General features: G+C 35.1%; 1 protein-coding gene and 1 long non-coding RNA gene across 5 annotated transcripts; both read left to right on the forward strand.

The window, feature by feature from the left end:
- The first annotated feature begins 505 nt into the window (after positions 1 to 505).
- Positions 506 to 9,068, forward strand: LOC113063996 (uncharacterized). Of its 3 annotated transcripts, none has more exons than XR_003278767.1 (6): positions 506 to 1,340; positions 1,416 to 1,502; positions 6,106 to 6,187; positions 6,307 to 6,384; positions 8,629 to 8,685; positions 8,868 to 9,068. It is a non-coding gene; the product is annotated as an uncharacterized LOC113063996 (long non-coding RNA). The 3 variants fall into 3 exon arrangements; XR_003278768.1 differs by having other exon boundaries at positions 1,431 to 1,502; XR_003278766.1 differs by lacking the exon at positions 506 to 1,340 and having other exon boundaries at positions 1,347 to 1,502.
- Positions 9,069 to 11,382: 2,314 nt separating this feature from the next.
- Positions 11,383 to 23,229, forward strand: slc34a1b (solute carrier family 34 member 1b). Of its 2 annotated transcripts, none has more exons than XM_026234476.1 (12): positions 11,383 to 11,441; positions 11,648 to 11,781; positions 11,970 to 12,113; positions 14,255 to 14,366; positions 14,464 to 14,659; positions 15,494 to 15,586; positions 15,661 to 15,721; positions 16,517 to 16,684; positions 18,473 to 18,589; positions 21,028 to 21,152; positions 22,078 to 22,914; positions 23,137 to 23,229. In XM_026234476.1, the coding sequence occupies exons 1-11, from the start codon at positions 11,434 to 11,436 to the stop codon at positions 22,642 to 22,644; spliced, it is 1,725 nt and encodes a 574-aa protein (XP_026090261.1). In that variant the 5' UTR covers positions 11,383 to 11,433; the 3' UTR covers positions 22,645 to 22,914; positions 23,137 to 23,229. The 2 variants fall into 2 exon arrangements, with proteins under 2 accessions (XP_026090261.1, XP_026090262.1); XM_026234477.1 differs by having other exon boundaries at positions 11,395 to 11,441; positions 11,759 to 11,781.
- The last annotated feature ends 3,569 nt before the right edge of the window (positions 23,230 to 26,798 follow it).

Here is a 26,798-nt window from a genome sequence, read left to right on the forward strand (position 1 = left end):
GCTTGCATTGTTTTTATGGCAATGGAATTTATTTGATTCTATTTCCTAAAACCAAACAAAATGCAGCAAAATGTCCTAAAGCATTAGCCCCCAATTCCAATGAAGTGTCATATTGTCATATTCTTTTTAAGTTACAATTTTCATCTGCTCAAGCAGAATGTTAATGTCATCCCCCCATGGCATATTTAAGTGGTACTTGAATGGTGGTCCTTCTGTGTCCAAAATTTGACAGCTGACACTGACAGCTGCCATTCTAAAACAGTTAGCAACTCCATTTGTTTGTCTGAGTTCGCCGCAGTATCTAAAGAATGTGTGGCTTACTGATAGGGGGCCAAGCACCGAAGGTGATGTAAGTTTCTGTTAGTTTTCTTTTTATTCCTCACAAATGGGAGTCAATGGCAGCTCTATGAACAGTACATAGGAAAACTGTGGAAAATGGTGCAATCATTGGGCGCCGCAGCGAATGGCTGCCCTCTGCTTTGGGTGTGTGTTCACGGTGTGTGTGTGTGTTCACAACTCACTGCTGTGTGTGTGCACTTGCCTCTGTAAATGGTACTGTTGGCAGCGGTCATTCTTTGTTTAGTCCTGAGGTGTCCAAACCTGATCCTGGAGGACCACTGCCCTGCAGAGTTTAGCTTCCACCCTTATCAAACACACCTGAACAAGCTAATCAAGGACCTTTAGAAACATGTGTATTGAAGCTAGTTGGGGCTAAAATCTGCAGTATGTTGGCCCTCCACAAGCCATTATTTTGCTTCACAGTAATGTCTACTGATAAACTGTCCACAATAAGACCATGAACTTGAATTAAACATGATTAGTTTCAATTTAATGATCATTTTATGGCTTAAAAGATTGATAATGGCTGGGCTTCTGTGAGGACCTCTCGAGGTTTGTTGGGTTTCGCTCACTAATGGTGTGTCTTCTCAAGACATGCAGCTGCCCCGGGGTGAATTGAGAGAGAATGACAGAAACGGAAGAACGTAAAATAAAAGCAGGGAGGGAGAAGGAACTAATGCATGGAGTGTACTCAGCTATAGTAAGCTTGATGCTGATGGTTCCCTAGTCTTTAATAACACACACCCAAACTAAACACACACACACCCATATATTTCCCCTTAGCATCTTGTCCTTGGGAAAGTCTTCATCAGGGACATTATTTTTATGGTCTCTGAATGGACAGTGAGTGGCGCAGTAATCAGACTCAATCCGATGACCAGCTCCCAAGCTGAGGCACAGATAGAAAGAAAGAGAAAGGGAGAGAGAGAATGAGAGAAGAGAAGGGATGGGAAGGCACAGAGAGTGAAAGATGACTGAAGGGAGGGAGGCAAATCTGTGAGGTGAGGATTCTGCCTTTCAACACTGAGCGTGTGTTTGTGAGGATACGATTATACTGTTCTAATTCGTTTTCAAAGGTCTATTTTCTGTAGTTTAAAGCAGAACCGTGAACTGCGTGAGTGTCTTCAATGAGTATAAACTGAAATATCAACAGGTTTTGCAAGGTAAGACCACTTTAACAAACTCCAGTTATTTTATTTTAGTTTTTGTTATGCCAATTACAGCATATGCACCAGATTTGTATTACTATTTTAATATTTATTTATTTAAAAATGCAATTATTATATCGTCTAGGGGAGTTGATGTCATCTTAACCCTGTGTGTGTGTGTGTGTGTGTGTGTATCATTATTAAAAAAGTTATTATTAAAGTAGTAATATAAATTTGATTGTTAAAATTTACTCAGTGTTTATTTTTTATTTTTTCACAAATATAAAAAAACCTGGTAACACTTTAGAATAAGGTTCCATTAGTTAATGTTAGTTAATGTATTAATTAACATGAACAAACAATGAATAATACATTTATTACTGTATTTATTCATCTTCGTTAATGTTAGTTAATGAAAATACAGTTATTCATTGTTAGTTCATGGTAATTCACAGTGCATTAACTAATGTTAACAAGCACAACTTTTGATTTAAATAATGCATTAGTAAATGTTGAAATTAACATGAACTTAGACTTATAAATGCTGTAGAAGGATTGTTCTTGCTTAGTTCATGTTAACGAAAGTAGTTAACTAACATTAACTAATGGAACCTTATTCTAAAGTGTTACCAAAAACCTATATATGTATGTATATATATATATATATATATATATATATATATATATATATATATATATATATATATATATATATATATATATCTTACACAGTAAGATCTATACATGCATTTATAAAATTAGGCAGTTTTCAATAAATGCTGGATTTAAAAATGACTTAACATCTACGAAATCTGTAACTTGCATGTGTATAGTGCTGTCCCACAGTTCTATGAGAGATTAAAAACATATTTTAATTATCAAATGGAAATTTGCAACTCTAATATTATAACACTGATTATAAACCATTTTGCAAATTTTCGAGATACATTTCTCATAGTGCCTCACAAAAAAAGTGCCTTCTTGCTCTTTCCATTTTTTTTTTTTTTTTTTATCTGTTCACAACATTTCAGAGTTTGTGCACAACATGTTCAAAACTGATCTGAGATGAATCATTAGATTTAGATGGCTTGGTTTATGGAACATAATTGTCTTGACTCATCTGCCAGTTAATTGTTCATAACAGATATGTAAAGTACACAATAAAGATTATATTAAACAACATGAAATGATTCAGTGATTCAATCAAAATGTGAGGTCAGGCATCCTGAATGAGTCAAGCTAATAATTTTCTATCACTGATTTGAATAAACTCAAATCGCATTGTTGTAACCGTTCTCCAGAACATTGTGTACAGTCACAAAGTTCACCTTGCTCTGTTTTGAAAGATGAAAAATCACATTTTGAGACGGGGTCCCTGTAATCTAAACCCACCCTTGAGGGACACAACCCGTCACATTCATTCCTTCATCTGTCAGGCTCCTGGTACCGGCTTGTTGCCATGGTAATACCGTCTGGTGATGCAGTCGGAAGAGCTGTAGAGTCCTAATTGGCCTCAGTCCTGGGTAAGATTTTGAATAGCTGCTTCCGTGCCACACTCTTGTTTAGAATAACTATTGAATACTGATTAAAGTTTCTGTTTTAAAGGCATATAACACAAAATACTGAACTGAGATACATGAGTAATAAGGAGGCAGTTTTCTTAAATCTACCTCGATATTTGCATCTCATTTTAAAACACTCTCGCCCTCTCTGTTTATCTGTCTATATCTATATTTCGCCCTCGTAGCCTCTCTCCTTCCAGCAAATACATATGCATGCAGCAGGGCTGATGGCTTGACGAGTCACCATCTGCTGTCTTCTAAGTGTTGACATTTGCACTAGTCTCATGTTTGAGGTCAGACTCACCCCAGCTAGTGGCCTTTTTCCAGCTGATGTTACATTTCAAGTGTCCTGCAGAGTGACAATTACTCTATAGTTACTCTAAAACTATTTTTGTCGACTAATGACAATAATTATAATCATTATTATTTACAGCATATACATGTAGAATATTCATTAATTTATGAAATAAAATTAATAGTTTAGCCAAAAAAATAAAATAAAATTAAATTAAAAAAATCTAGCCTGATAGGTCCTTTAAATTCTAGCTGCTACAATTGCTAACAATCACATCATTTACTACACATGCACATGTTGATTGGCTTTTCCTGATTCTACAGCCAATGAGAGTAACAACATTTAAATAGTCTGGTTAAGTGTTTGCTGTAAGCTGGCCCTGCAGTATGCTATCAGAGCTCCTCTGAAACCCTCCACCTCCTCCAGCTCCACCTGTCTGAAGCTGCTATTGGATTTATGTATTCATTTGAAAGCAAGCATATCTTATGGTCACGTCTGTGTATCTATGTGGTAGCCAATCTATACTTGCAGCCGCATTCATAGCTGATATAGTCTGCCAAGGCCTAATACATTGACATATTCAAATCTTTTAATATGCTAAAACTATTTGAGAGTGTTCATGATTGATTTAAATGAACCCTAACCTAAATTATCATAAAAAGACAAATGTTTGTGTTATTTGTCATCTATCCACAGAAAAGTATTCTAGATCTTTTTTTTTTTTCATGTGCATACTTATTTATTTAATTTAAATAATTTGTACTATGGAACTGTGCTGTTTTATAAACTGCTCGTGTTCGGCTTTGATGAATCATATTGTATTGTACCTACATTGGTTTGATTCAAAGCTCTGTCTAAGCTTTGGTCAATATATGACCTACCATTTGATTGCAATTGAAGAGCTTTGGAAGGTGTTGATGAGTCATATCAGTGAAAGGCAAGACTAAGCACACAGTAAATAGAGGCTGTCTAGGTTTAGTCTGCCAAAGCCTTCATTTATTAAAGGCATTTATGCAGTCAAGGTTCCAAGCAGTCAATAACAATGGAGGTTCAAATCATTTCATATAAACAGAATGAGACCAAAGATTATTTATTTGAAGCTGAGTGGGCATTCATAAATGCATTTAGCAGACATCAATATTTCTAGACAAGCAGTTTCAGTTATGATGTGTGCAAAAAGAATAATACCTAAGCCAGTCACAAGCTTATTTCTGCTTTTCTAGAATAATACAGTGAGCAAAAGTGAATAATCTGTAATAAAGCCAAGCAGCAATTGGATCTCAAAGATAAAAAAAAAATAAAAAAATAATAATAATAAAAATCATGTAGGCGCCAGTCATTTTGTTTTTCACAAATATAGCTATAAATATTGATTTCCCTGGCAAAAAAAAAAAAGGTGAAAACCAGAGTCAGAAATGAACTTTTCCCCTTAAAGGGAACATTTGCCTACTGGGAGTGATTTCCTGGGACATTTTTTACTTTTGTATTGTCAATTTTATTTACTTAACAGTAAGGTAATATTATGGCAAAAATCATAATTGTCGATTGGTGAATGTGATTTCACCAAGTACAACATGTTCCTGGATCAACATCCTCGTTGATCCTGGAACAATACTCCAGTCAACCAATCAGAATAGTGATATAACTTTTCAGAAAAAAATCTGTTTTAGGCTTATAATCATTGTTAGGTGCCTCTATGCCCTTGTCAGTCAACTATCATTTACTAATGATTACTAATTTACTAATTTAAGGAATAAATTATGGGTAAAGTTAGATTTAGGGGTAGGGATTTGGTTTAATCTATATTTTTGGACAATAATGTTGATCCAGGATCATCAAAAGATGTTGATCCAGCAACATGTCTTACTTAGTAAAATCACAGTGACCATTGTCGATTACTGTTATTGACATTGGAATAATAATAAGTAATATGCATTGTATTGCAAATGTTTTAGTGTGTGAAAAATGACATAGGCCTATCCTTTTAGGCTACACAGGCAAACAAGCTGAGAAGTGTTTATAAATAAGTTCACTGCTTTTGATGCATTACCAAATCAAGTCTTAATTTTGATAAACTAAACAGTTATTTAAATTTCGTATAAAAAAAAAAAAGACTGTATATACAGAAAGAGAGCAAAGAACGTTCCCCATTATTGAAGTGGACAATGAGTTCAGCATTCTCACAAGAATTTTGGGGAATTTTTGCTTATTTTGGTGGCTGTTTTTCCCCAAGCCCTTGTTATTTTCCCACACTGGTGAAAAATCCTTTAGGGAGCAGTATATCATAAATGATTGTGGCAACCACCTAAATGTCCTAATAACTACTCACAACTCCTTTGGCAACCGCGTAGCTATGTGCCAGCACGACATAGATCAACATGACAACAGTCTTTAGAAAATGTAAAATGTATTGTTTTGGCTTATTAAAATTCAGGTCTCTGTTGACGTGCTTTCAAGGGTGCCTTTCCTGCTTCACTTTACCGCACAAATGTCTCATTCTCAGCTACGCCTACGGAACCTTGTCATGGGATTCCCGCCAGAAGCAATTTGGAATTGGTTTGTTCTGTGACAAATATTCCACAGAGACATGGTACAAAAAGTTGTGAAAGTGAGCCAGGCTTCTAAGCGGCTTATCATAACCTGGACCAATTATAGTTATCATTCTATCAAACAAAAGAGTGACATACAGAGATGGAGACTGTTCTTTGTGAAGTATTATCATGGCTAATGTTGTTATTCTCTGTCTCTTTCATATTTTCAGATAACCAAAAGCATTGGCTGCATTATCTAAAGACAGCTAATTTCCCTCATAAAGTCGAGACATGGAAAGGACAGAGAATAAAGTAAGTGGATACTGAATTAAATGCAATGAGAGTATCACAGAATACAAAGGAAACCATCCTAATAGCAAACACAGATGTTCCAAAACGGTTTTAACCCATTTTATTTTCATTCCCCCAAGGTGTCCTCCATCTCCCCACAAAAACAGACAGTGAAAAATAGATCCAAGTCCACAGAGGAGGTACAGCAAGCCAAAAAGGTAGTGGCTCTACAGAATGCTAATGTCCCACACATTTCAATTTAAGTGGCTCTCACGTTATCTTTAATTCACTTTATGTGTTTGTAGATGACAGTGTTGCTTTTGTGCATCAAATGAGATGATTAAATGGGCAGGGGACTGTGTGTCAATTTTCAGCTTCTAATTTTAAAGTCCTATATTGACACAGTACAGCCCTCAATAAAAACTGTGTATTGTACAAGCACTGTGTCACTCTACTAAATATTTCAGCAGCTGTCCAGCACCATCTAGTGAATGTGTGTTTACTCAGGGAAAAAAGTGTCTCTACCTTTCTTTGAATGCACAGTGAATAAGGTATTTTGGGGGGGGGGGGACATAACTTTTCATAATATTCTTGAATGTATTATTATTATTCTTATTATTTATATATATATATATATATATATATATATATATATATATATATATATATATATATACATATATATATATATTTATATATATATATATATACATATATATATATATTTATATATATATATATATATATATATATATATATATATATATATATATTATTATTGTTATTATTATTGTATTACTACTACTACTACAAAGTTATTTTATAGTAGAAAAAATATATATTTTCCAATGAATAATAGAAAAACCTCAAATTTGCAGGTCAGAGTTCAGCAAATCTAAACTTTGCTATGCAGCGAAATGCGAAATATATTCACACTGGCTTGCGTTTCTGGTCTGATGCATTCACATTCGTATTCGTACTTTTGCAAACTACTTTTTACGCATATCCAGGTTTCTCAGCAGGGGAAGTCATCATAGTTGGGTTAAGTTGAAGAGCAGTGAATGGAAGAGTACCACAAATATATTTTTTGCATTTACTCAAATAACAAAAGTAAAACTCCAGGATAATTTTTTTCATGACTTTCAATAAAAGGAAAACATTGAGAGAGACGGATAACAGCAGTCAGAAGAGAGCACAATGTAAAATTTACCATCCCTCCCATAGACGCTACATTAGAAACGCCCTTGCAATAACGTTAACAATTTTTTATTTTTTTTTAATTTGATGCAAAGGTTATATAATATAAAGAATAGTCTCAGCCTCAGACATCACGCCCATGGACCGTTAGCTAAATGTCTGATGCATATGGGACACTAAAGTGGAAACACTTCAGGAGTGTCAAAGTCGCCATTAGATTGGTTGAATTATACAGGATTTCCAGGAGACGTGTTTTATGCCTGGAAACAAAGATGACGTGCTGCCAAACACCCTCACGAAAAAAAGAAAGGTGCTGTGTTTACAACTGTGAAGACGAGTGCTCATCAGGATCAACTAAATGCTGGGTTTTCAAAAGTATTGTGAAACATGATGCAGAACCAAACAAACTGTGATTGGTTTTTTGACATGTCAGTCAAATGGCCTCATGGGCGGGCCTTGGCCAAAGAAAGCTGCGGTGGATTCCAGACCTTTAGCCGTCAGTCTGAAGGTGTGGCTACGCAAGACTATACAATGAATAGTGTTATAAATGTACAAATATTTTTTAAAAAATCAAATATGAAATTTTTTTGAGGATTTAAGACACTGATGACTGTTAAATGCGTCATCACAGTCTTGTGAAAAGGGTCCATCAAACCAAGTTAGAGTTCAACTTTGTAGATAGAAACTTTTGTTTAAGTCTCAATTGTACAGAAAAGAATGTAAACAAGTTGTCACAGAGTAAGAATATATGAAGAATGAAAATGTCAGATATAACCCTTAGAATTCCAAGACGACTACTTCTTTTCTACAAGAGGAATCAGTTGTTACAATTATGCCAGATTATGATTCCAGTGAAATCTAAAAATAGTGTTATAAAGAGGAGACATTCAGTAAGCATTTTATTACCTCTCATTTATTTCAAATCTGTCTGCAATAAAATGTTTGTGCATGTGTGTGTAAGCATTCTTAATGATATTTAATATAATAAGTTAACCATTTCATTTCTGTATGTGTGTCTGTAAGGGTATTCTCCATCACGGATGTATTTTAGTGTAAGCCATACATTTTGGGTTGGCCAAGACCCTAAAAGCGTAGAAATTTTAATCGCTTGAACCCCGGTAATCACTGCTTGCAGCTATATTTTTGCAGATTTTTGAAGAGTGCAAGCTCTCATTTAGACAGTGGAGTAATCATCTTCAGAGATCTGTGATCAGAAACCCTCTTTCTGTGTTCTAAAATCTGTCGTTTTTGCACTCCTGCCACAGGCCTTTCATACACCACAAAAATCTCTCCCGGCTAAACCAGAAACCGAACAACTTGAGGTAAACATGAAATGATGGATTATGGGCTGCTTTAGAACTTGACTTTGAAAAACATTTGATCAGAGATTGGACCAAATACCAGTAAATGCTGCTTGTGCTGTCAGAGCTGCTATATTATGTACTTCATGTTTGTGTTTGATGTCCTCAATTACTTTGTGTCTAATGTGTTGTATATTTTATAGGAGACCTCAGAACTGCGTGCCTCATCAGAGATGAAATGACTGTTGGACTTTGGGCTGGAATTATGGTTAATAACAAGAGGATGATTCAGTGTTTTACGTGGTTTAGTTAGTATTGAAGAAAACCAACAAAAGTGATGTGTAGCTTTTTGAATTGGTGTGAGTCTGTTTTGTTTGTGAAATAAATGCAAAGCTGGATATATCAGTAAATTGTGTATGTGATTCATATCAATAGATTCATACAGTACATATGTAGTTGTAGTAAATCATCAGTAAAAAAATATTTGAATAATAATTAACATTTATTTTACATTTTTAGTTCTATGAAAAATAAACAAAATTTAATCTTATTTTTTTTATTGTATTATACCGTATATCCAATACATATATATATATATATATATATATATATTTTAAACATCTTGAATAATGTTTATATCTTTAAATAAACCTCACTGTTGTAGCATTTATAGGTGAAACTAGATAAATATATAAACTTCAAGATATATTCAGTGCAAAAGCAAATCTTAAGTAGTATTAAAATAGATTTTGTTACTTTCAATTAGTGTAATATAATCCAGCTTCAGATAACATTTTGAATTATGTTTGCAACTTGAATTAAGCACAATCCTCATTCATTTTTTTTTTTTTTTTTTTTAGTATTTTTAGACACATTTACTAGGAAAAAGGCAAAATGCCATAAAAAAAAAAAAAGAAAAAAAAGAAAATTATTATTATTATTATTATTATTATTATTATAACTTAAATAATGATGCTGGGGGATTTAATGACTGAATTAAACCAATTACATTAAAGTCTGAATTTCTGAACTCCAAACATATTATCAGCTCTATATTTCCAAATTTATCCATTGCGGTCAAAAGGCTACCATCTCCTATCTATTGGTAACAACCATGTCAGTGTTCCCTGACTTATAACAGACAGATGCAGAGTGTTCACATCATGAGCTTTCACCCACTTTAAATTATTTCTGCTTATTTGGCGCTGAAAATGACTGTGGCCCAGATCATTAGTGCTGTTGCCTTATTGTCACATCACCACAGTCAGCACACCACCGGAGTACGGATTGATGCTGAAGGCCGGCTTACCAACAGATCCAGCCCTGGAGTAGAGTGCACGTACCAGGGTTAGAGAATCAGAGTTTCGGGAAATAATCTGCTCACTGTGACACTTTATTTGGAAATGAATCAATTCTGTCAAGTTCTCATTTCATTGTTTGTGGGTGTCCATGACTGCCAGCTGACCAAGGTGTAAATAATAGGAATGTTTGGGGGGTGGGAGCTATTTTATATTGAATTCACCACTGTTGCTGTTTGGTTGTTGTGAACGTCAGACTATTTTCTGGGAAAACAAATAATAGACACAATAAGATTAAAACAACATGAGTATCTTGAAAGATTTAATGAAAATTATACAGTTAATTATTATGTATAAAAATTAATCTCTTGTCACTTTAGATTTTTAAACAAAGCAAATAATTTAGACATAATTTATATTTTCCTGTGATGCCATTTATCCAAGATAGCATTTGGGATAATAGGGGTCTTGTGAAGTCATTTCATTTTACAAATGACTATCATTGTGGAGCTGAGTTGAAAGAATGTTATTCATTCATGCATCTTGCAGTTTGTAGGGAATTATAGTGTTACTGATTATCGGATTCTTAAAGGAATTCACCCTGAGACCATCCAAGATGTAGATTAATTTGTTTGCATTTTATCACTTGCTTATAAATGCACTGAATGGGTGCTATCAGATTGAGAGTTCAAAGAGCTAATAAAAACATCAAAATGATCATCATACATCTTGTGAAGCAAAAAGTTGTGTTTGTAATAATCCAATACATTTAAACTTCAAAGTATTGCTTCCAGCTATAACTATCCATAACATTTTCTCCAGTGAATTTTTTTTTTTTTTTTTTCATATTAATAATATGATATTATCTGATTTTTTTTTTTGGTGAGGATCTATTTGGTGAGGTGAGCAAGTGATGTAATGCTAAATTTTTCCAAATCTGTTCAGATGAAAAACAAACTCATCTACATCTTAGATTAACTGAGGGTAAAAAAAATAAAACCAAATAAAAATGCCAAATTTTCATTTTTGGGTAAACTCTTATTTTACCTCTACAGTCTACCTTCTATAAATCTAAACATCCATAATTTATGCATTATGCACAAGTCATGCATTTTGCTATCTGCAATCAGGCAATGCAATTGAAAAGCAGAGCAGGTCTGGATGTATACAAACTATTCATCAATGTCTTAAAAAACTTACCACTTGGTGTCCCACTGTCCATTCTTAGGCCCCTTAGAGTGACATGAACAACTATTGAGCTATGCTGCTCTGTCACAGCTAAAGCATTGTGAATAAAATCATTTGAGGTTGGGGGTAGTTTAAGTAAATAAACAACTTTAATTTCCTCATGTTTCTCCATTTAAATTTTAACTATCCACTGCATAATGAGTGACTTTGTCCCCCAAACTGAGATTGTAGGTATAAATGATGGCTGATAAATGCATACACAGACAGAGCAGTGCATCATTCTATGACGAGGTACGTGCTGATCATGTTGTTTTCTCATAATGTCATGTCTTGTGTTTAATTGCTTCACGAACAAGACTGTGATTGTCAATAAAACCAAAAAGAGGAAGGAAAAAAAAAAAGAGAGTGGAATCAATTAACTCAGAATTGTTATGTGTGTGTGTGTGTGTGTGTGTGTGTGTATGTGCGTGTGCATGTAATATATATGATCTTTTTAGCCAGAACCATTTCATGAGGACAATGGGAAAACAAATCTTCATCAATATTTGCAAGATACCACTTCTTCTTCTATTTCTGTACATGTTCATCTGTTCACTGGACATCCTCAGCTCAGCCTTTCAGTTAGCTGGAGGTAACCTTTAACACCTTTTTGTTTGACATTTTCCACTGTTCTCTGATACAGTAACTATTGTGAATATCCTGTTTCCAAAAGAAATGTAAAAAGCTAGTTACTTTGTGACAACTAACTACTAATCTCAATATCACATCCTAAGTGTGAAAATAAAAACTTTGAGTGGACTTTGTTGTATGTTTGGATAGGTAAGGTTGCAGGGGACATATTTAAGGACAATGCTGTCCTCTCTAACCCTGTGGCGGGACTGGTGGTGGGAATACTGGTTACTGTCCTGGTCCAAAGTTCCAGCACTTCCACCTCCATTGTTGTCAGTTTGGTCTCTTCTGGATGTAAGTCAAATGCAGTCAATACAAACACAGTATTGCTCTGCCAAACCTAAAAACCCATTTATGTTACTATATTTTAATACTTAAACATTTTTAAACAGCACTCTGGAGTACTCAATTCTGATTGGTCATCACTGCCATCTAGTGACTGATATTTTCTAATCCAGTTTGTGCATTTGATTATTATTACTTCCCTTCTATGAAGTAGGCGAAAAGCAGTATGTGGAACAAATATGTTCAAATTCATATTATTTATAAAACGGTAGGCAAAAGTTCCCATATGACGTACTAGTTCTGCAGAGATTCTAAAGTGTGCATCTATCCCATGAGGCCATAGGAAAAGAGTTGTGAACGGCAAGAACAGACCACGCCCCTATAAGTTATGCCTATTACAAGTTATGCTCTCCTACAAAGAAAACAACCAATGCCATCAGAAAAAATAAATTTACTTGAGTAGATTGCTTCATGATATCCTCTCAGCCATTATTTTGTATACATTTTTTGCGGAAGACATAACTTGTACTACTTAAGTTTGTACTATTAGCTTGTTTTTAGGTTGTTATTTTAGGATGCAGGTAGACCCTTCTTGAAGTATGCATGAATTTCTTTCATACTACATATATTCATACATAACTTCTCAGGTTACTTATGTAACAATGGTTCCCTGAGTAGGGAACAAGACACTGTGTACTGTAGGGGTTGCTATGGGGAAACCACAAACAGAACAGTTAGTGAAGATGGAGAAGAGGATTTATACTTTAGTCGCACCGGTAGTGACGTCATGGGCTGTTGCCGACCAACGTGTTGTTGTTGTTTTTTAATGTATGCTTCAGACACGGTTCCCGACGAGGCGTTTTCCCCATAGCGACCCTCAGAAGACACAGTTTGAAGTTCCCTTGAAAAAGAACATACTTTTTAAATAGTCACAAAGTTTGTTTCTTATCAAATGTAGTACCTGCTCAGAAAATATGCAGTAGTGTTCTGGCAAGGTTATTTCAAAGTGAGCAAAAATGAACAAATGTTCTTCCAGTAACATAACATCCGTTCTATAGGAAATGTTATCAAAATGTTTTTAGAACATATTTGTTAGCTGAGTGGCAATGATCCATTCATCTAGGTAACAAACTATGCTACTTTATTGTATTTTGTAGCAAACTGCATACAAGCGCAAATGGAACCATGTTATTTATGTGTCTCATTTTTGGGAAGTTTTAATATTATTAAAGTAATGTTCACTTTGTTGCTATGGTGTTATTTTATATTGTAATGGGCAAAAGTGATTTTCAGAGAAAGAATTTCCAGAGAATGATTCTTGTAGATGATGGGAGCCCTTGTGTTTTTCATAACTGGCTTAGGAGGATTGTTGTACTTAAAGGAACACTCTGACTTTTTGGGACTTTAGCTTATTCACAGTATCCCCCAGAGTTAGATCCATACATACCTTTTTCATTTCTGTGCGTTCTGTAAGTGTTATTTGACGCACCCACCGCTAGCCTAGCTTAGCACAAAGACTGGATGTAAATTGATAATCTTGTCTTACAGCTTCCAAAGTTTGTAACTCCTCGTCTGTGTATTCTGGCTCAAAACTATATGGTTCTGGATCTTGGTTTGATACACAGTAAAATTCCTCTGAGTCTGACAATTCCTCAAAGTCTGCCATGATCACGAGTCACGTCTAGCTAGTTAGTCACGTTTGTTTTGTTTACAACGGGGCGTCTCGTGTGCTGCACTAATCACTCCGCCCAAGTAACGTTAGCTGTGCTCCTACGCCTAGTGAGAATATAGTTCCCAGTATTTATACGATTAAAATGGTCTCTGTCTCATATAGCCTTGTTATTTGTACACGCTATGACTATACAGATCACACCATGTAAATAGGAAAATGTTTGCATTATTTTGTCACTTATTGGGATTACTATGCTACCATTATCCATTTACATCCAGTCTTTGTGCTAAGCTAGGCTAGCGGTGGGTGCGTCAAATAACACTTACAGAATGCACAGAATTGAAAAAGGTATGTATGGACTTATCTAACTCTGGGGGATACTGTGAATCAGCTAAAGTCCCAAAAAGTCGGGGTGTTCCTTTAATGAAACATGACTTACATCTATCGATTGGGTTTCTGCATTCTATGTTTCATGCAGTGTTGGATGTTGGATCGGCCATTCCTATCATCATGGGCTCAAACATAGGCACATCTGTCACTAACACCATCGTGGCTCTGATGCAGGCAGGGGAGAGAGAGGAGTTCAAACGGTAGAGAAAGCATACAGTACCTCATACTGTCAGCATTCAACTATCAATAGAAAGTTTGGAGTTCTTCAGTGACACTTTCTGTGTGGGTCTGTTTCAGAGCCTTTGCGGGTGCCACAGTGCACGATTGCTTTAACTGGCTGTCAGTGTTGGTGTTGCTGCCGCTGGAAGCCATCACTGGCGTGATGAGGCTCACGTCGGGGGCGGTGGTTGAAAGTTTCAACCTCGTGAGTGGAGAGAATAGTCCAGAGCTCCTGAAAGTCATCACAGAACCCCTCACGAAACGTATTATACAGGTACAGTATTATCTGTTTTGAAGTCTAACTGATAAGAATATGTTCTAGAAACATCAAGGATGCCTTTCATTCTTCTATGGAAAAGAGAAAAGAGACTTTTGGTAAATCCTTCATAGGCTGTCAATATTGAAAAAAAAGACAAAAGATGCAATAAAAGTATTATAAATGTGGTGCGCATGAATCATGCTTTATATAAAAAGTGTTCTCAAGCTACACAATGCATACAATTTTACTAATTGTTTGGGAATGAGGAAGTCCACAGTTGAAACAGTTAAATTATCCAGGCAAAATCCAGTAATTTCAATGGCAATTCACACAATCTGTATATTTTGTGTGAGGGTGAAATTTTCCACACAGAGAATCTCCTGTGGATTTAAATTGGTCAGATGGATTTGCTGTGTTGACCAACAGAAAGCGTCTTGGTTTAAAAGTGACTTCTGTGTTCAGTCATCGCTTCACTATTTACAAAAGGCCATGGAATTTTTAACTTGTGAAATTTGACCAAAATGTGACAACATCTTTAGAATGTAGCACATAAGTCTTTTTAAACTTTTTGGGGCTTGATATCCCATATTCAAAAGCAGCCGGAAAACTTCCCCTTTTGTTTTTCACGACACAACATGATGATGAATAAACAATATTTATTACTTTAAGTATGCAGCCAGTTGGGTGTCATTATCAATAAAAAGAAAACTGATCATTTTTTATTTATTATTATTATTTTTTTAAATGCTTTGGAACTTGTGAAAACGTCTGTATCTCTATCAGTACTCTTTGGTCTCATTAAAATGGGTTTAGAGTTAAAAAGCATTTAAAATTATTTTCCCTTTTCAGCTGGATAAGACAGTAATCGTAGGTATAGCAACAGGGCAAGAGGTGCTACGCAATAGGAGCCTGATAAAAGTCTGGTGCCAGACACGGATCATGGTGAGCGACATCTCTGTTTTCTTACAGATGAAGATCTTTTATGTTCTGATGTTATGTACGTTTATTATCCCCAGGTCCAAGAAAATTTTTCTATATTGTCTTCAGAAAACTCAACAGTGCAAAATGCTGAAAAATGTAAGTTGAAACTCTATCAGATTTCAAAGGAATAGAGAATGAAATGGACAAAGACACAGCAAAGGCCGTCCTTTGATTGATCAGCCTTTAGTCATTTCATGCATACATTTTTAAATTACAAAGTTTTGTTCTCCATTCTATCTGGCTTCAAACTTTTTTTTTAATGCAGAGAAATGCTGTATTCAAACAATGCACCCTTTTATGCTGTGAAGAAAACTCGTTTTTTAGTCCCTCTGTAGACTGGCTCTTCTTCGTTTACTCAAAGCTAATAACTATAATTTATTCTGTATTAGTACATCCTGTGATAGAAACAGCCACTGAGTCATATGCTTGTTTAAAAGAGGAACTACACATTCGACATCAACAACAGTAACAAACAGCATACAGACTGTCTTAGGAAGCAAGATGTTTTTAAACTTTGAATGAGCTTTTGAGTCATCCAGGCTCATATAATGACTTTGAGGCAATAAGCTGCATATTTTTATTATTTATTTATTTATTTATTTTATCATCTTTCAAACACAAGAGCCATCATATTGAGGAAATAAAGTAATAATTCCATATTTTTCAGGGCACAGTCAATGGCTAAAGTCCCCAAATATAACCGTTGGCCTCATTTTTAGAAGCAATTTTCTCATGATGTATAAATAATTGTCAAATCTAAAATACACTTTTTTTCTACCACACCATAATCAGCAGCTGTTGGGGTAATCACTGTTTATTTGAACATATGCCTGTCAACGCATGAGTGACGGGCAGATTTGGAGATGTAAATACATGTGTCTGTTGGAACAGGCACTCATCTTTTTGTCGAGACGGGTTTGTCTGATCTGTCTGTGGGGTTGATTCTGCTGGCTTCTTCTCTGCTGGTGCTCTGCACCTGCCTTCTGCTGCTGGTTAAGTTTCTCAACTCCCTTCTCCAGGGACAAGTAGCCAAAGCTATCCAGAAAATCATCAACTCAGGTGGGAACTATCTATTAACACAGGTAATGTGATTGTGAGGATCCATGTCAAATGTTGTAAAAGATTTCTCATATATTACATTTTTTTTTTTTTTTTTTTTTACCACAGGTATATCACATGATTCTGCTTTTATTAATATTGACGGTCTGATCAGATCATCAACATTTATTAAATATATTTTGAACATTTAATTTATCACTGATCTCACTTAATCTAATTTAATATTGATTATAATCCACTGATTTATTTGCCATCTGGAATTTCTTAACTGAACTTAATTGAATGGAATCACTTAAGTTGGATCATATTGGCGGTACAACTCATTTCAACTTAAATAATATTTAAATGACTTTATAAATCAAACTATCAAACTGAATCTTGTGTAACTACTGATATATATATATATATATATATATATATATATATATATATATATATATATATATATATATATATATATATATAAACTATTAATAAGTAGCAAAGTAGGAGTTTGAGGCAAAAAGTTTTATTTAATAGTTAGTTAACAGTGAGAATCGGTTCCCTAAGTGTGACCAAATACAACCCCAATTCCAGAAAAATCCTGTTTTGTAAAATGCAACATAATCAAAAATCTGTGATTTGGTATTTCTCTTTAACTTTTTTTTTTTTTTTTGTATTGACAAAAGTACAAAGAAAAGAATTCCACATTTTCACTGACCAACTTAAATTGGTTTTGAAAATATAAACAAAGTTTGATTTCTACGGCTGCAACACGCTCCAAAAAATTTGGGACAGAGGCAAAGTAAAGGTGAAACTATGTTAAATATCAGATTTTTGAAACAGTTCACAATAAGCAGGTTAAGGATCATGTTTGGGTGAGGGGATCATGTTTGGGACTCCGCAAGCAAAGCTGGATCATGGCTCATCCCTTTGTGCCAAATTTCAAGTGTCAAATAACAAAAATAAACAAATAACTAAATTAAATTAAATTTCTCAATCCAAAATCTTAAAGAATTTAGGTATTTCGCCAACTACCATACATGATACTGTGCAAAGATTCATGGAATCCAAAGAGATCTCAGTCTGTGTAGGGCCAGACAGGAAACCTCAGTTGAATGTGTGGCTTTCATCACTGACAGATGCAAAAGCAAACATCTGTTATGGTATGGGGGTGCAGCAGAGCAAATGGCAAGGGTGACTGGAATGTCTGCAAATGTATCACTGACATGGAGGCATTTATTGGGATGTTCAGAGACATATCAAGATGAAGTCTTTCATGGGAAGTCCAGGGTTATTAGATCAAGACAATGCATTCTTCATGTACTACTACAGCATGGTTTCATAGACACAGAGGGAATGTGTTAGACTGGCTTATTGAAAATGTATGACTGACCAGTCATGAAAATGAGAATCAGACAACAACGATCACAGACTCCACAGACATCTGAAGTCATGTATCAGTTGAGATTGGGCAAAAATTTTGCTTGGAAAACTTTAACAATTAGTGTCCTTAATTCCCAAACAATTAAACGTTGTAATTAAATCAAAATCAAAATTTGGTTATATTTAATAAATAAAATTAAGTTGGCCAGTGAAAACATTGGATTTTCCTTTGATCTTTATTCAGTTAAATGAAGGTTATTAAAGAGAATGAGCAAATAAAATATTCTTGATGTTAGGTCATTTCACAAAATATCCTAACTTTTCTGCTCAGTTTTACAGTCTGAGAAACCCCAAAGGGAGCCTCTAGTATATTGTCATTTTTGCAGAATTTTCAAGAGATATAAACAAAACCCTTTCCTGCAGACTTTCCTTTCCCGTTCGGCTGGTTGACTGGCTACCTGGCTATTCTGGTTGGTGCTGGCATGACCTTTGTTGTTCAGAGCAGCTCAGTGTTCACTTCTGCCATCACTCCTTTGATAGGTGAGTCCTACCTTTTTTAGATGACCAGGCTGAACCTATGGTCAAAAAAGTGTCAAAAAATTGTTTGAATATCTCCTGTATAATTTAGCTGTGCTCCCAGATGACCTGAGAAATCCATTACAGCCAAGAGCACCTCTGAGTATTGTTCTAATATTTGCATTTAATCACCACTAAGCCTCAGAGGAGTTAATCTTTAGCTCTCACAGAGTTGACTGTCAACTTCAACTCATTCGTTTTCACCAGTCCATGAGCTTTGCACTCTGAGAATCAATGGTCTGTTCTGGCATGTAAATAATGTCAAGGTTTACTCGATACGGTAAATCATGCACTCGATTTCCCAGCGGAATGACAGACATAAGTTGTTATGCATCTACAAATAAGAGCAAGCGAGATGGAAATTAAATAGAGGAAGGCAGAACTAGTGTCAAGAGAACAGAGATGTTTACTTGATGCTTTAAACACTTTCTAATCCACCTGCCCTTCTGACGAAATAGAAGAGTGATGGTCTAACATTGCTCCCGGATTTAATGTAATTAGCTACACAGTGATTAGACTTTCTAGTGAGGCATGACAGCTAGATTAAGCATCCACAGCATCTTAATTACACTGCCAGAGAGACCACTAATCCCAAAGAGTTTTAGAGCTGCCACGGAAGCTGTAAAATGTGCAGACTATATTTTTGGAACATTTTTTTTCCTCTGAAAGCCAAACACACAGGTAGCTTTTTCAAACAGTCCAGTTGAAAATGGTTCATTTCATGTGGATGTGTACAAAAGTCGTTTTTGTCAGTGACAAATGAGAGTGTCCGCTATAAATAAAGAGAGAGAGAGAGAAAAAAAAAAACAATGTAAAAATCTAGTTTAAAATGCATGTGGCAATTATGTTGAAACATTCTTGAAAAACTTCAATATCAAGAAAATTAAACTTACAAATGTACATATGAATAATATTATATATTATATATAAGTTCAAAATAACTTATTTAAAGTATTTTGTAACATTTTAAATGTGTCACTTTTGACTGAACTTGGTGAATAAAACTTTTATTTCTTAAAAAAAAATAATAATAATTTAAGGTTTATATAAGGTTTTAGGATATCAGAATATATTTTTTTTACTTTAATCCCGCCCATATATAAAAAAAATATATATTTTTTTCCCTTTTTCTTCATTAGTGTCATGAACTGCACATGGACATGAAGGTAGAGGATCCAAAAGCAGTAGTTTATTTAAGGGGTAGGCTAATCCTCAAACGTAATCCAAAAGGTAGGCAAAAGGTCATACACAAATAGACAGTCCAAAACAATGACACAATGAGTGGTTGAGGTAGTGATTTTCAAATCATTTGTTTCAAAACAGTGTTTCGGAGCACGTATCAAAATGCTAAAGTCACGTGATTTCAGTAAAAGAGACCACTGACTAAGTGGGTTTTATATGATCTTGGATCAATTTGTAGACATTTTTAATGATAAACTTGTGTAATTAAAAGGATGCGTAGTAGTTTATAGTCCCTTTTGGCCTGTTTAGACAAGCTCTCCATTAAACAAACAAAACAAGCACTTGTAAATTAATAATAATTATTTTAAAGACACATTATTTTATCATTTTGATCACATTTGATATATTAAGCTTTCAAGAAAGTATTTGCACTTAGTTTGTGAAAGCTTCGATCAGCAGGCAACACCAGAGTGTGGTGTTTCAAGCACTTCGAAACAGTGAATCATTTTGCGAAGTAATTGGTTCTAAGATTTGAAATGGTTCATTTCTCCCATCACTAGGCTGAGGCAAACAGAGTAATCCAGAAAACAGGCAGAATAACAAGACCAGGAATCAACATACAGGATAACAAGTATACAAGACTTAAAATCGCAGTAATGAAAGATACAATAATTAACAAAAAATGACAGTAAGGAACGGACTGATAGGGTGAGCTAATTATGCTAACAAGACACAGATGCAAACAATGAATTCTGAGACCAGGAAAAGGATTATGGGGAATGAAGTCCTTGATAGTGGCAAAAATCTGGGATGGACAGTGATTGTGACAATTAGGATATTAGTTTATTTATTTATTTATTAATTAAAAGTAGTTAAAATGAATCAAATTTCCTACTATTGTATTGGAACCTTTAACATTTTGTACATTTGTAATCCCACAGTAGCCACTATGTGCTCTCGTTGTACCCTTTTACTGAACCCATGGTAGGACTTCATAGCAGATTATTCCCTCAAAATCCATGCAGTACAATATAGACTCTGAGGGATATGTGTGTGTCATTTGGGACAAGACCATTTTCATAAGGTGAATGCCAGTTCTGTCATGATCATACATGGTCATCCAGTTTGCTCTTAATAAGGCTGGATTCACCTTATTAGAAGGTATCATTATAAACACAATCATCTGCTCTGGTCAACTCTCACGTTCATTGTGTTTTCAGGCATTGGTGTGATAAGTATTGAGCGGGCCTACCCTCTGACCTTGGGCTCCAATATCGGAACAACCACTACAGCCATCTTAGCCGCATTAGCTAGCCCAGGAGACAAGCTCGCTGCGGCCTTTCAGGTGAACCCATTTGAAACATGAACTTTCTGACTTAATTAAACAGAGTTAGAGGACTCTAGGAATGGGGGTTTGATCTTAAAATACTGATGCTTTTGATAATATGTTACATGGACAGGATTGATCCTCACATACGTTTTTTATTTTTATTGATTTCATTTTATTATATTGTGATTTTATTATTATAAAAATACATTTTAATTATTATTATTATTTTTTTTATATTGTAAAATTAACAACAAATGTGAATCATAATTTATGAATCATAAGAACTTCGAAGTAAAAAAAAAATATCTTAGAATAGGAAAAATTCCTCCTGCTTATTTTAACACAGACAAAGTTTGACACACATTGTTGCAAATATCATTTAATGTTATTTTACACTAAATAATGATAAATAATGAATATTATAATTAATGTATTTGTGATGTTTATAATATTTATTTAAATTCATATTTACCATTATGTATTTGTTATAAAGTCACCATGAAATCAAAATTGTTCATAAAATCCAAATGAACAACAGCTTTCCAATTGAATGTTACATGACTAAAATTATTTTTCAGATTTTATTTTCTTGAAATTTAATATTCAAAAGAGCAGCATTTATGTGTAGCAGAAATCTTTTGTAATATTATAAATGTCACATTTACTGTCACCTTTGAATAATTTAGTGCATTCCGGCATTTCATGCAGATGTGATAAATGATAAAACAAAAGTCTGATAGTTTGCAGTGTAAGCCCATTTAATTTTCATAATGAATTGATATATCGGTATCAAAATATTGGGCTAGATAGATTTAGGTAAGATAATAAAAAGAAGTCTGTCATTCCTAGAAGACTCATAGCACAGACCCATTACACAGTTTGTAAAGTAAATTTAACCATGTTCTCTCCCTCATGATGCTCTGCACATCCTCTCTCTCAGGTTGCTCTATGTCATTTCATCTTCAATGTTCTGGGCATATTACTTTGGTACCCAGTTCCTCTAAGCCGTCTCCCCATCCGCATGGCACGATTTTTAGGTGAGCGGACCGCAAAATACCGGTGGTTTGCTGTGCTGTACCTGATTCTTTGCTTCCTCCTTCTGCCATCCATTGTGTTTGCACTCTCAATGGCTGGATGGAAGGTTGTGGTGGGTATCTGTGTTCCATGTGTTGCTGTCCTCCTCTGCATTGTTGTTGTGAATAGACTGCAATTACAAAACCCTCACCTCCTGCCTTGTTGGCTGCAAACCTGGGACCACCTGCCTCTCTGGATGCACTCACTCAAACCAATGGATAAAATCATCACAAGAGTCACATTGTGCTGCAGGAAAACCCGAAACAATGATCAGAGCCACACGTCTCTTGAGGATCTTCCACAGCTGACAGAATGTGAAGCTGAGAAAAATCTTGCACCTTTATCACAAAATGGTCCATCTTTCATTTATGGTTATGAGACAGAGACTGGGGCTGTTTTTGACTCACTGAATGGCAAAAGCAGTAGGCTGTAGACAATATATGTGACCCTGGACCACAAAACCAGTTTTAAAGGGTTAGTTCATCCAAAACCAAAAATTAAGGTGTGTTTTACTCACCGACGAGGTATCCAAGGTGTATATAACTTTCTTCTTTTAGGCGAATCCAGTCAGATTTGAATCACAAATTGTCTTTGATGTTTCAAGCTCTATCATTACAGTTGGCGGGTGTTGCATTTCTTCAGTCCAAAAGAATTTAAATAAAAACCGCCCATCCATTAAAAAAAGTCTCAGCCACCCTAATACGTCGTCAATCAATCAATCAATCACCTTTATTTATATAGTGCTTTAAACAAAATACATTGCGCCAAAGCACTGAACAACATTCATTTGGAAAACAGTGTCTCAATAATGCAAAATGATAGTTAAAGGCAGTTCATCATTGAATTTAGTTATGTCATCTCTGTTCAGTTGAAATAGTGTCTGTTTTAATTTGTAATCAAGTCAATGATATCGCTGTAGATGAAGGTCGTCCACCTGCAACTGCTTCCGTTTACAACAGTGAGCACAAACTAGATTATTACATTTTTAATATGGATTTTTTTCGGACTGAAGCAATGCAACACCAATTTTTACTATAACTCCTACTGGATTCATCTGAAAGATTAAAGTTATATACACCTAGGATGCATCGGGGTGAGTGAAAAGCAGCCTAATTCAATTTTTTTGTTGAACTAACCCTTTAAGTTACTGATGTATATATTTAGCAATAGCTAAATAAAATAAAAAATAAAATAAATAAATATATGTATATCATTAGGATCATTAGGATATTAAGGCCCAATCCCAATTATACCCCTTAGTCCTTCCCCTTTCCCCTAACCCACCATTTCGTGCTCCAACCAAAAGAGAATCGAGACACCACTACCCCTTCATGTGAACGCGCGGAACGGAGGGGTAGGGGTGTCTCGATTCTCTTTTGGTTGGAGGGGTAGGGGTAAGGGGAAGGTCCAGATATCCTTTCAAACAAAGATTTTTCAGGACCACACCTCAAACGAAGGGTTATGAATTATCTCGGCAACATGGCTGCTACAGCGCACAAAAAGACACATAAATGTAAGCTTTTTTGGCATAAATAAAGATTTAAATGAAAAGTAATCATTTGTTTTATGTTACATTCAATTGTGAGTTCATATCAATGGTCATGTTACTCAAAGAAATGTTTGTAAAAAATTGCAATATAGACTGCATATGTCTGATCAGGGCGATAACTGCCGTGGACATTGATGGGGGTTAATCCCCCCAATAATTAGAAATCGCTAAACCATTTTCTCAAATATTGCCGATTTGAGAGAGAGAGAGAGAGAGAGAGAGAGAGAGAGAAATGGAAGTTGCATGTATTCACATCTGTGCGTTTATCTTTTTAGAGTGAGTTTACTTAAAAACAGGGATTGTATCCTCTCGTTGCTGGAAAATATAATATAGCGATTCAGTATTTAAACTGTATTTAATAAAACTCGTGGGGCAGCGGTGACAAGTTTATTTTATCCTGGATGTTGAGCTGCGCGATGTCAAATATGTGTGTGTGTGTGTGTTAGTAAGCAGGGCATTAATATAGAACGATAGTTAAAGGCTCTAATGCACACCAGCACACCAGTATATGTGTGTTAGGTTTGTTGTAAGAGCCAGAAGACGAATGATGACGTGATGGCATAGTAGTGGTGTCCCAATCCTTAGGGGAATATTTTCTCCCCTACCCCTTGACACTCGGTTTCAAGAGACAAGGGGAAGGGGTAGGCGGAGAGGAAGGGGAAGGGGTATAAAATAGAATTTTGATTTGGCCTAAGTAAAGATCATGTTCCATGAAGATATTTTGTACATTTCCCTGCCATAAATAAATCAAAACCTAATTTTTGGATTAGTAATATGCAATATTATTAATTAGTAATAACTTCACTTTCTCAGTATTTTAAATTATTTGCAGCCTCAGATTCCAGATCTTCAAATATTTTTTTTATCTCGGCCAAATATTGTAGCCTGGTAATACCAGACTCTGCTACTTCACTTTGCTTCGTAGACAGAGTCTGGAATGGCATAATAGAGAAGTGTTTTCTCTCTCGCTAGAGGGTGCTTGTCTGAAGTTTAAAATCATTGGTTACCCATAAGCCAATCAGATACGTTTAGTTATGACGTATGTTATGCGCCTGTACAGCCGCATCGAAGCACAGACATCATGCATCGAACTCAAATCTATGATTGAACTTCCACTGTAAACCTGTTGTTAAACACTCTTCTTGTTCTGGCTTCAGTTTGAAAAAGAGTTGAATGTTCTCCATAACAGAGCGAATGGCATCCCGTGTCTCGTTTCCCATTTCCGCAGTCGTTTTGGTTTTCTTTAACCTACAATTTAAAACTCGGTGCTTAGCATCTAGGTCACGGCTCTCAGCCCGCCCTCTGCTCGTTGATTGGCCCGGCTGTTTCCAGACCGGTGGCAAACAGAAAGCTCTGAAGCTGTATCAGACTGAGTACAGAAGCTAAATGAAATTGAGCGGAAGTAGGAAGTCTGACGTAGTCAGGCTACAAATATTGTCCTATCCTAACAAACATCAAAAGAAAGCTTATTTTTTCAGCTTTCAGATGATGTATAAATCTCAATTTCAAGAAATTAACCCTTATGACTGGTTTTGTTGGCCAGGGTCACATTTGTGGTCTAATAAATGCCCTCTTGATCCTTAGCATGGTTTATATTTCATATTGTGATTAAACAGGTATGCTCTCTTCACTTTTTGTGAATTTGAGCGCTAGACTACAAAGCTGCTGAAATTCAGTAATACAATGGGGTATATATTTGGACATTTTTTTTCTTTGGTCAGTGAGAGGAGGGGCTTCAGCTTAAGAAAAAAAGAGATCATCAGCCTGGATGTATTATATAAGCTGTTGTATAAGTTTATAAGTTTGCAATTTTTTTTCAACCTTCTGATGATGTCTAAGGAGTTAAACATCATGGTCTCTGTGATGTTTTTTAATTAATTAATTTCAATGTCAATGTTAACCCATAATCTCCAAGCCAAAATGTTGACATGTTGGCAGATAGACATTTGATTTGATAACTACTATTTAAAGCTACTTCCCATGCTAGGTTCATATTATGCTGCCAAATATTTGAAATAAAAAGTATATAATAATTCTCATAACAAAAAATGTATAATGTGTCATAACACAAAAGTAATGGGACAACAGAATAGCTTATTCTCACAAGTGCCTCATTGCTAAACATTGCTGAAATAATGGTCTGTCATAAATTCATAAAGGGTTGTTTTTCAGTCAAGCTCAGTCCATTTTAAAATGTCCTCAGTCCTCAGAAGCAATGACATGCATAGTCAAGCATATAAAGGGCTGACTAATTAAAACACACTTTTAAAAATGGGAAGGGTCATTGTCACATGAAATCAAACTAAAAAAGTGATGCATGTGCACATACAAAATCTGAATTTGACCTGCCTAATAATTTTTATGTAAAGAATATATATATATATGGAACAAGGCCTGCCAGACAGATGCATAAATAACAGTACCTTCACTGACAGTTCTGCTGCTCAAGCTTTGACTGAAAGACAGGCCTACTGTACATACTGTACTTACCGAATTAGTATATACGACACATTCCACAGTGTGACCAATAATTCCAGAAACAGCAAGTATGTGGGCTTTGAGGACCACCCACAGAAACAAGATGCTGTAAAAGTCCTCTTAAACTACTTTGTGGTGATGCAATTAAAGTTTGATTGAGGACCTCTGTATATTTCTCTCAAATGCCGATTAAGAGGCTGATGCAGGACAGAAAGTCCAGTGCTGTTTTTCAACATGATTTCGATACATTTTCACTCCAGCTTTACTCACATAAGACTATTTACCTGAAACACATTTAAACAAATAGGAAAGAAACCTAGTCTGTACTTCTTTTTAATATGGAATTACTTATAAACAGTTAAAAAAGTTTGTTTTATAAAGTATAAATGTCTTTAGTATGTTTTTTTTATTTGGACATACTATCCGCCATGTTGTTATTATCATGTGACCTACCAGCATCAGTTACGTTGCTTCACTACAGTTAATAAAACCTCTAACATGCCCTCATGGTACAGTAAAGTCTACTGTTGTAAGAATACTGTGAATTTGGACATACTGCT

This window comes from Carassius auratus, chromosome 46, assembly GCF_003368295.1.
Source record: "Carassius auratus strain Wakin chromosome 46, ASM336829v1, whole genome shotgun sequence".
Lineage (NCBI taxonomy): Eukaryota > Metazoa > Chordata > Actinopteri > Cypriniformes > Cyprinidae > Carassius > Carassius auratus.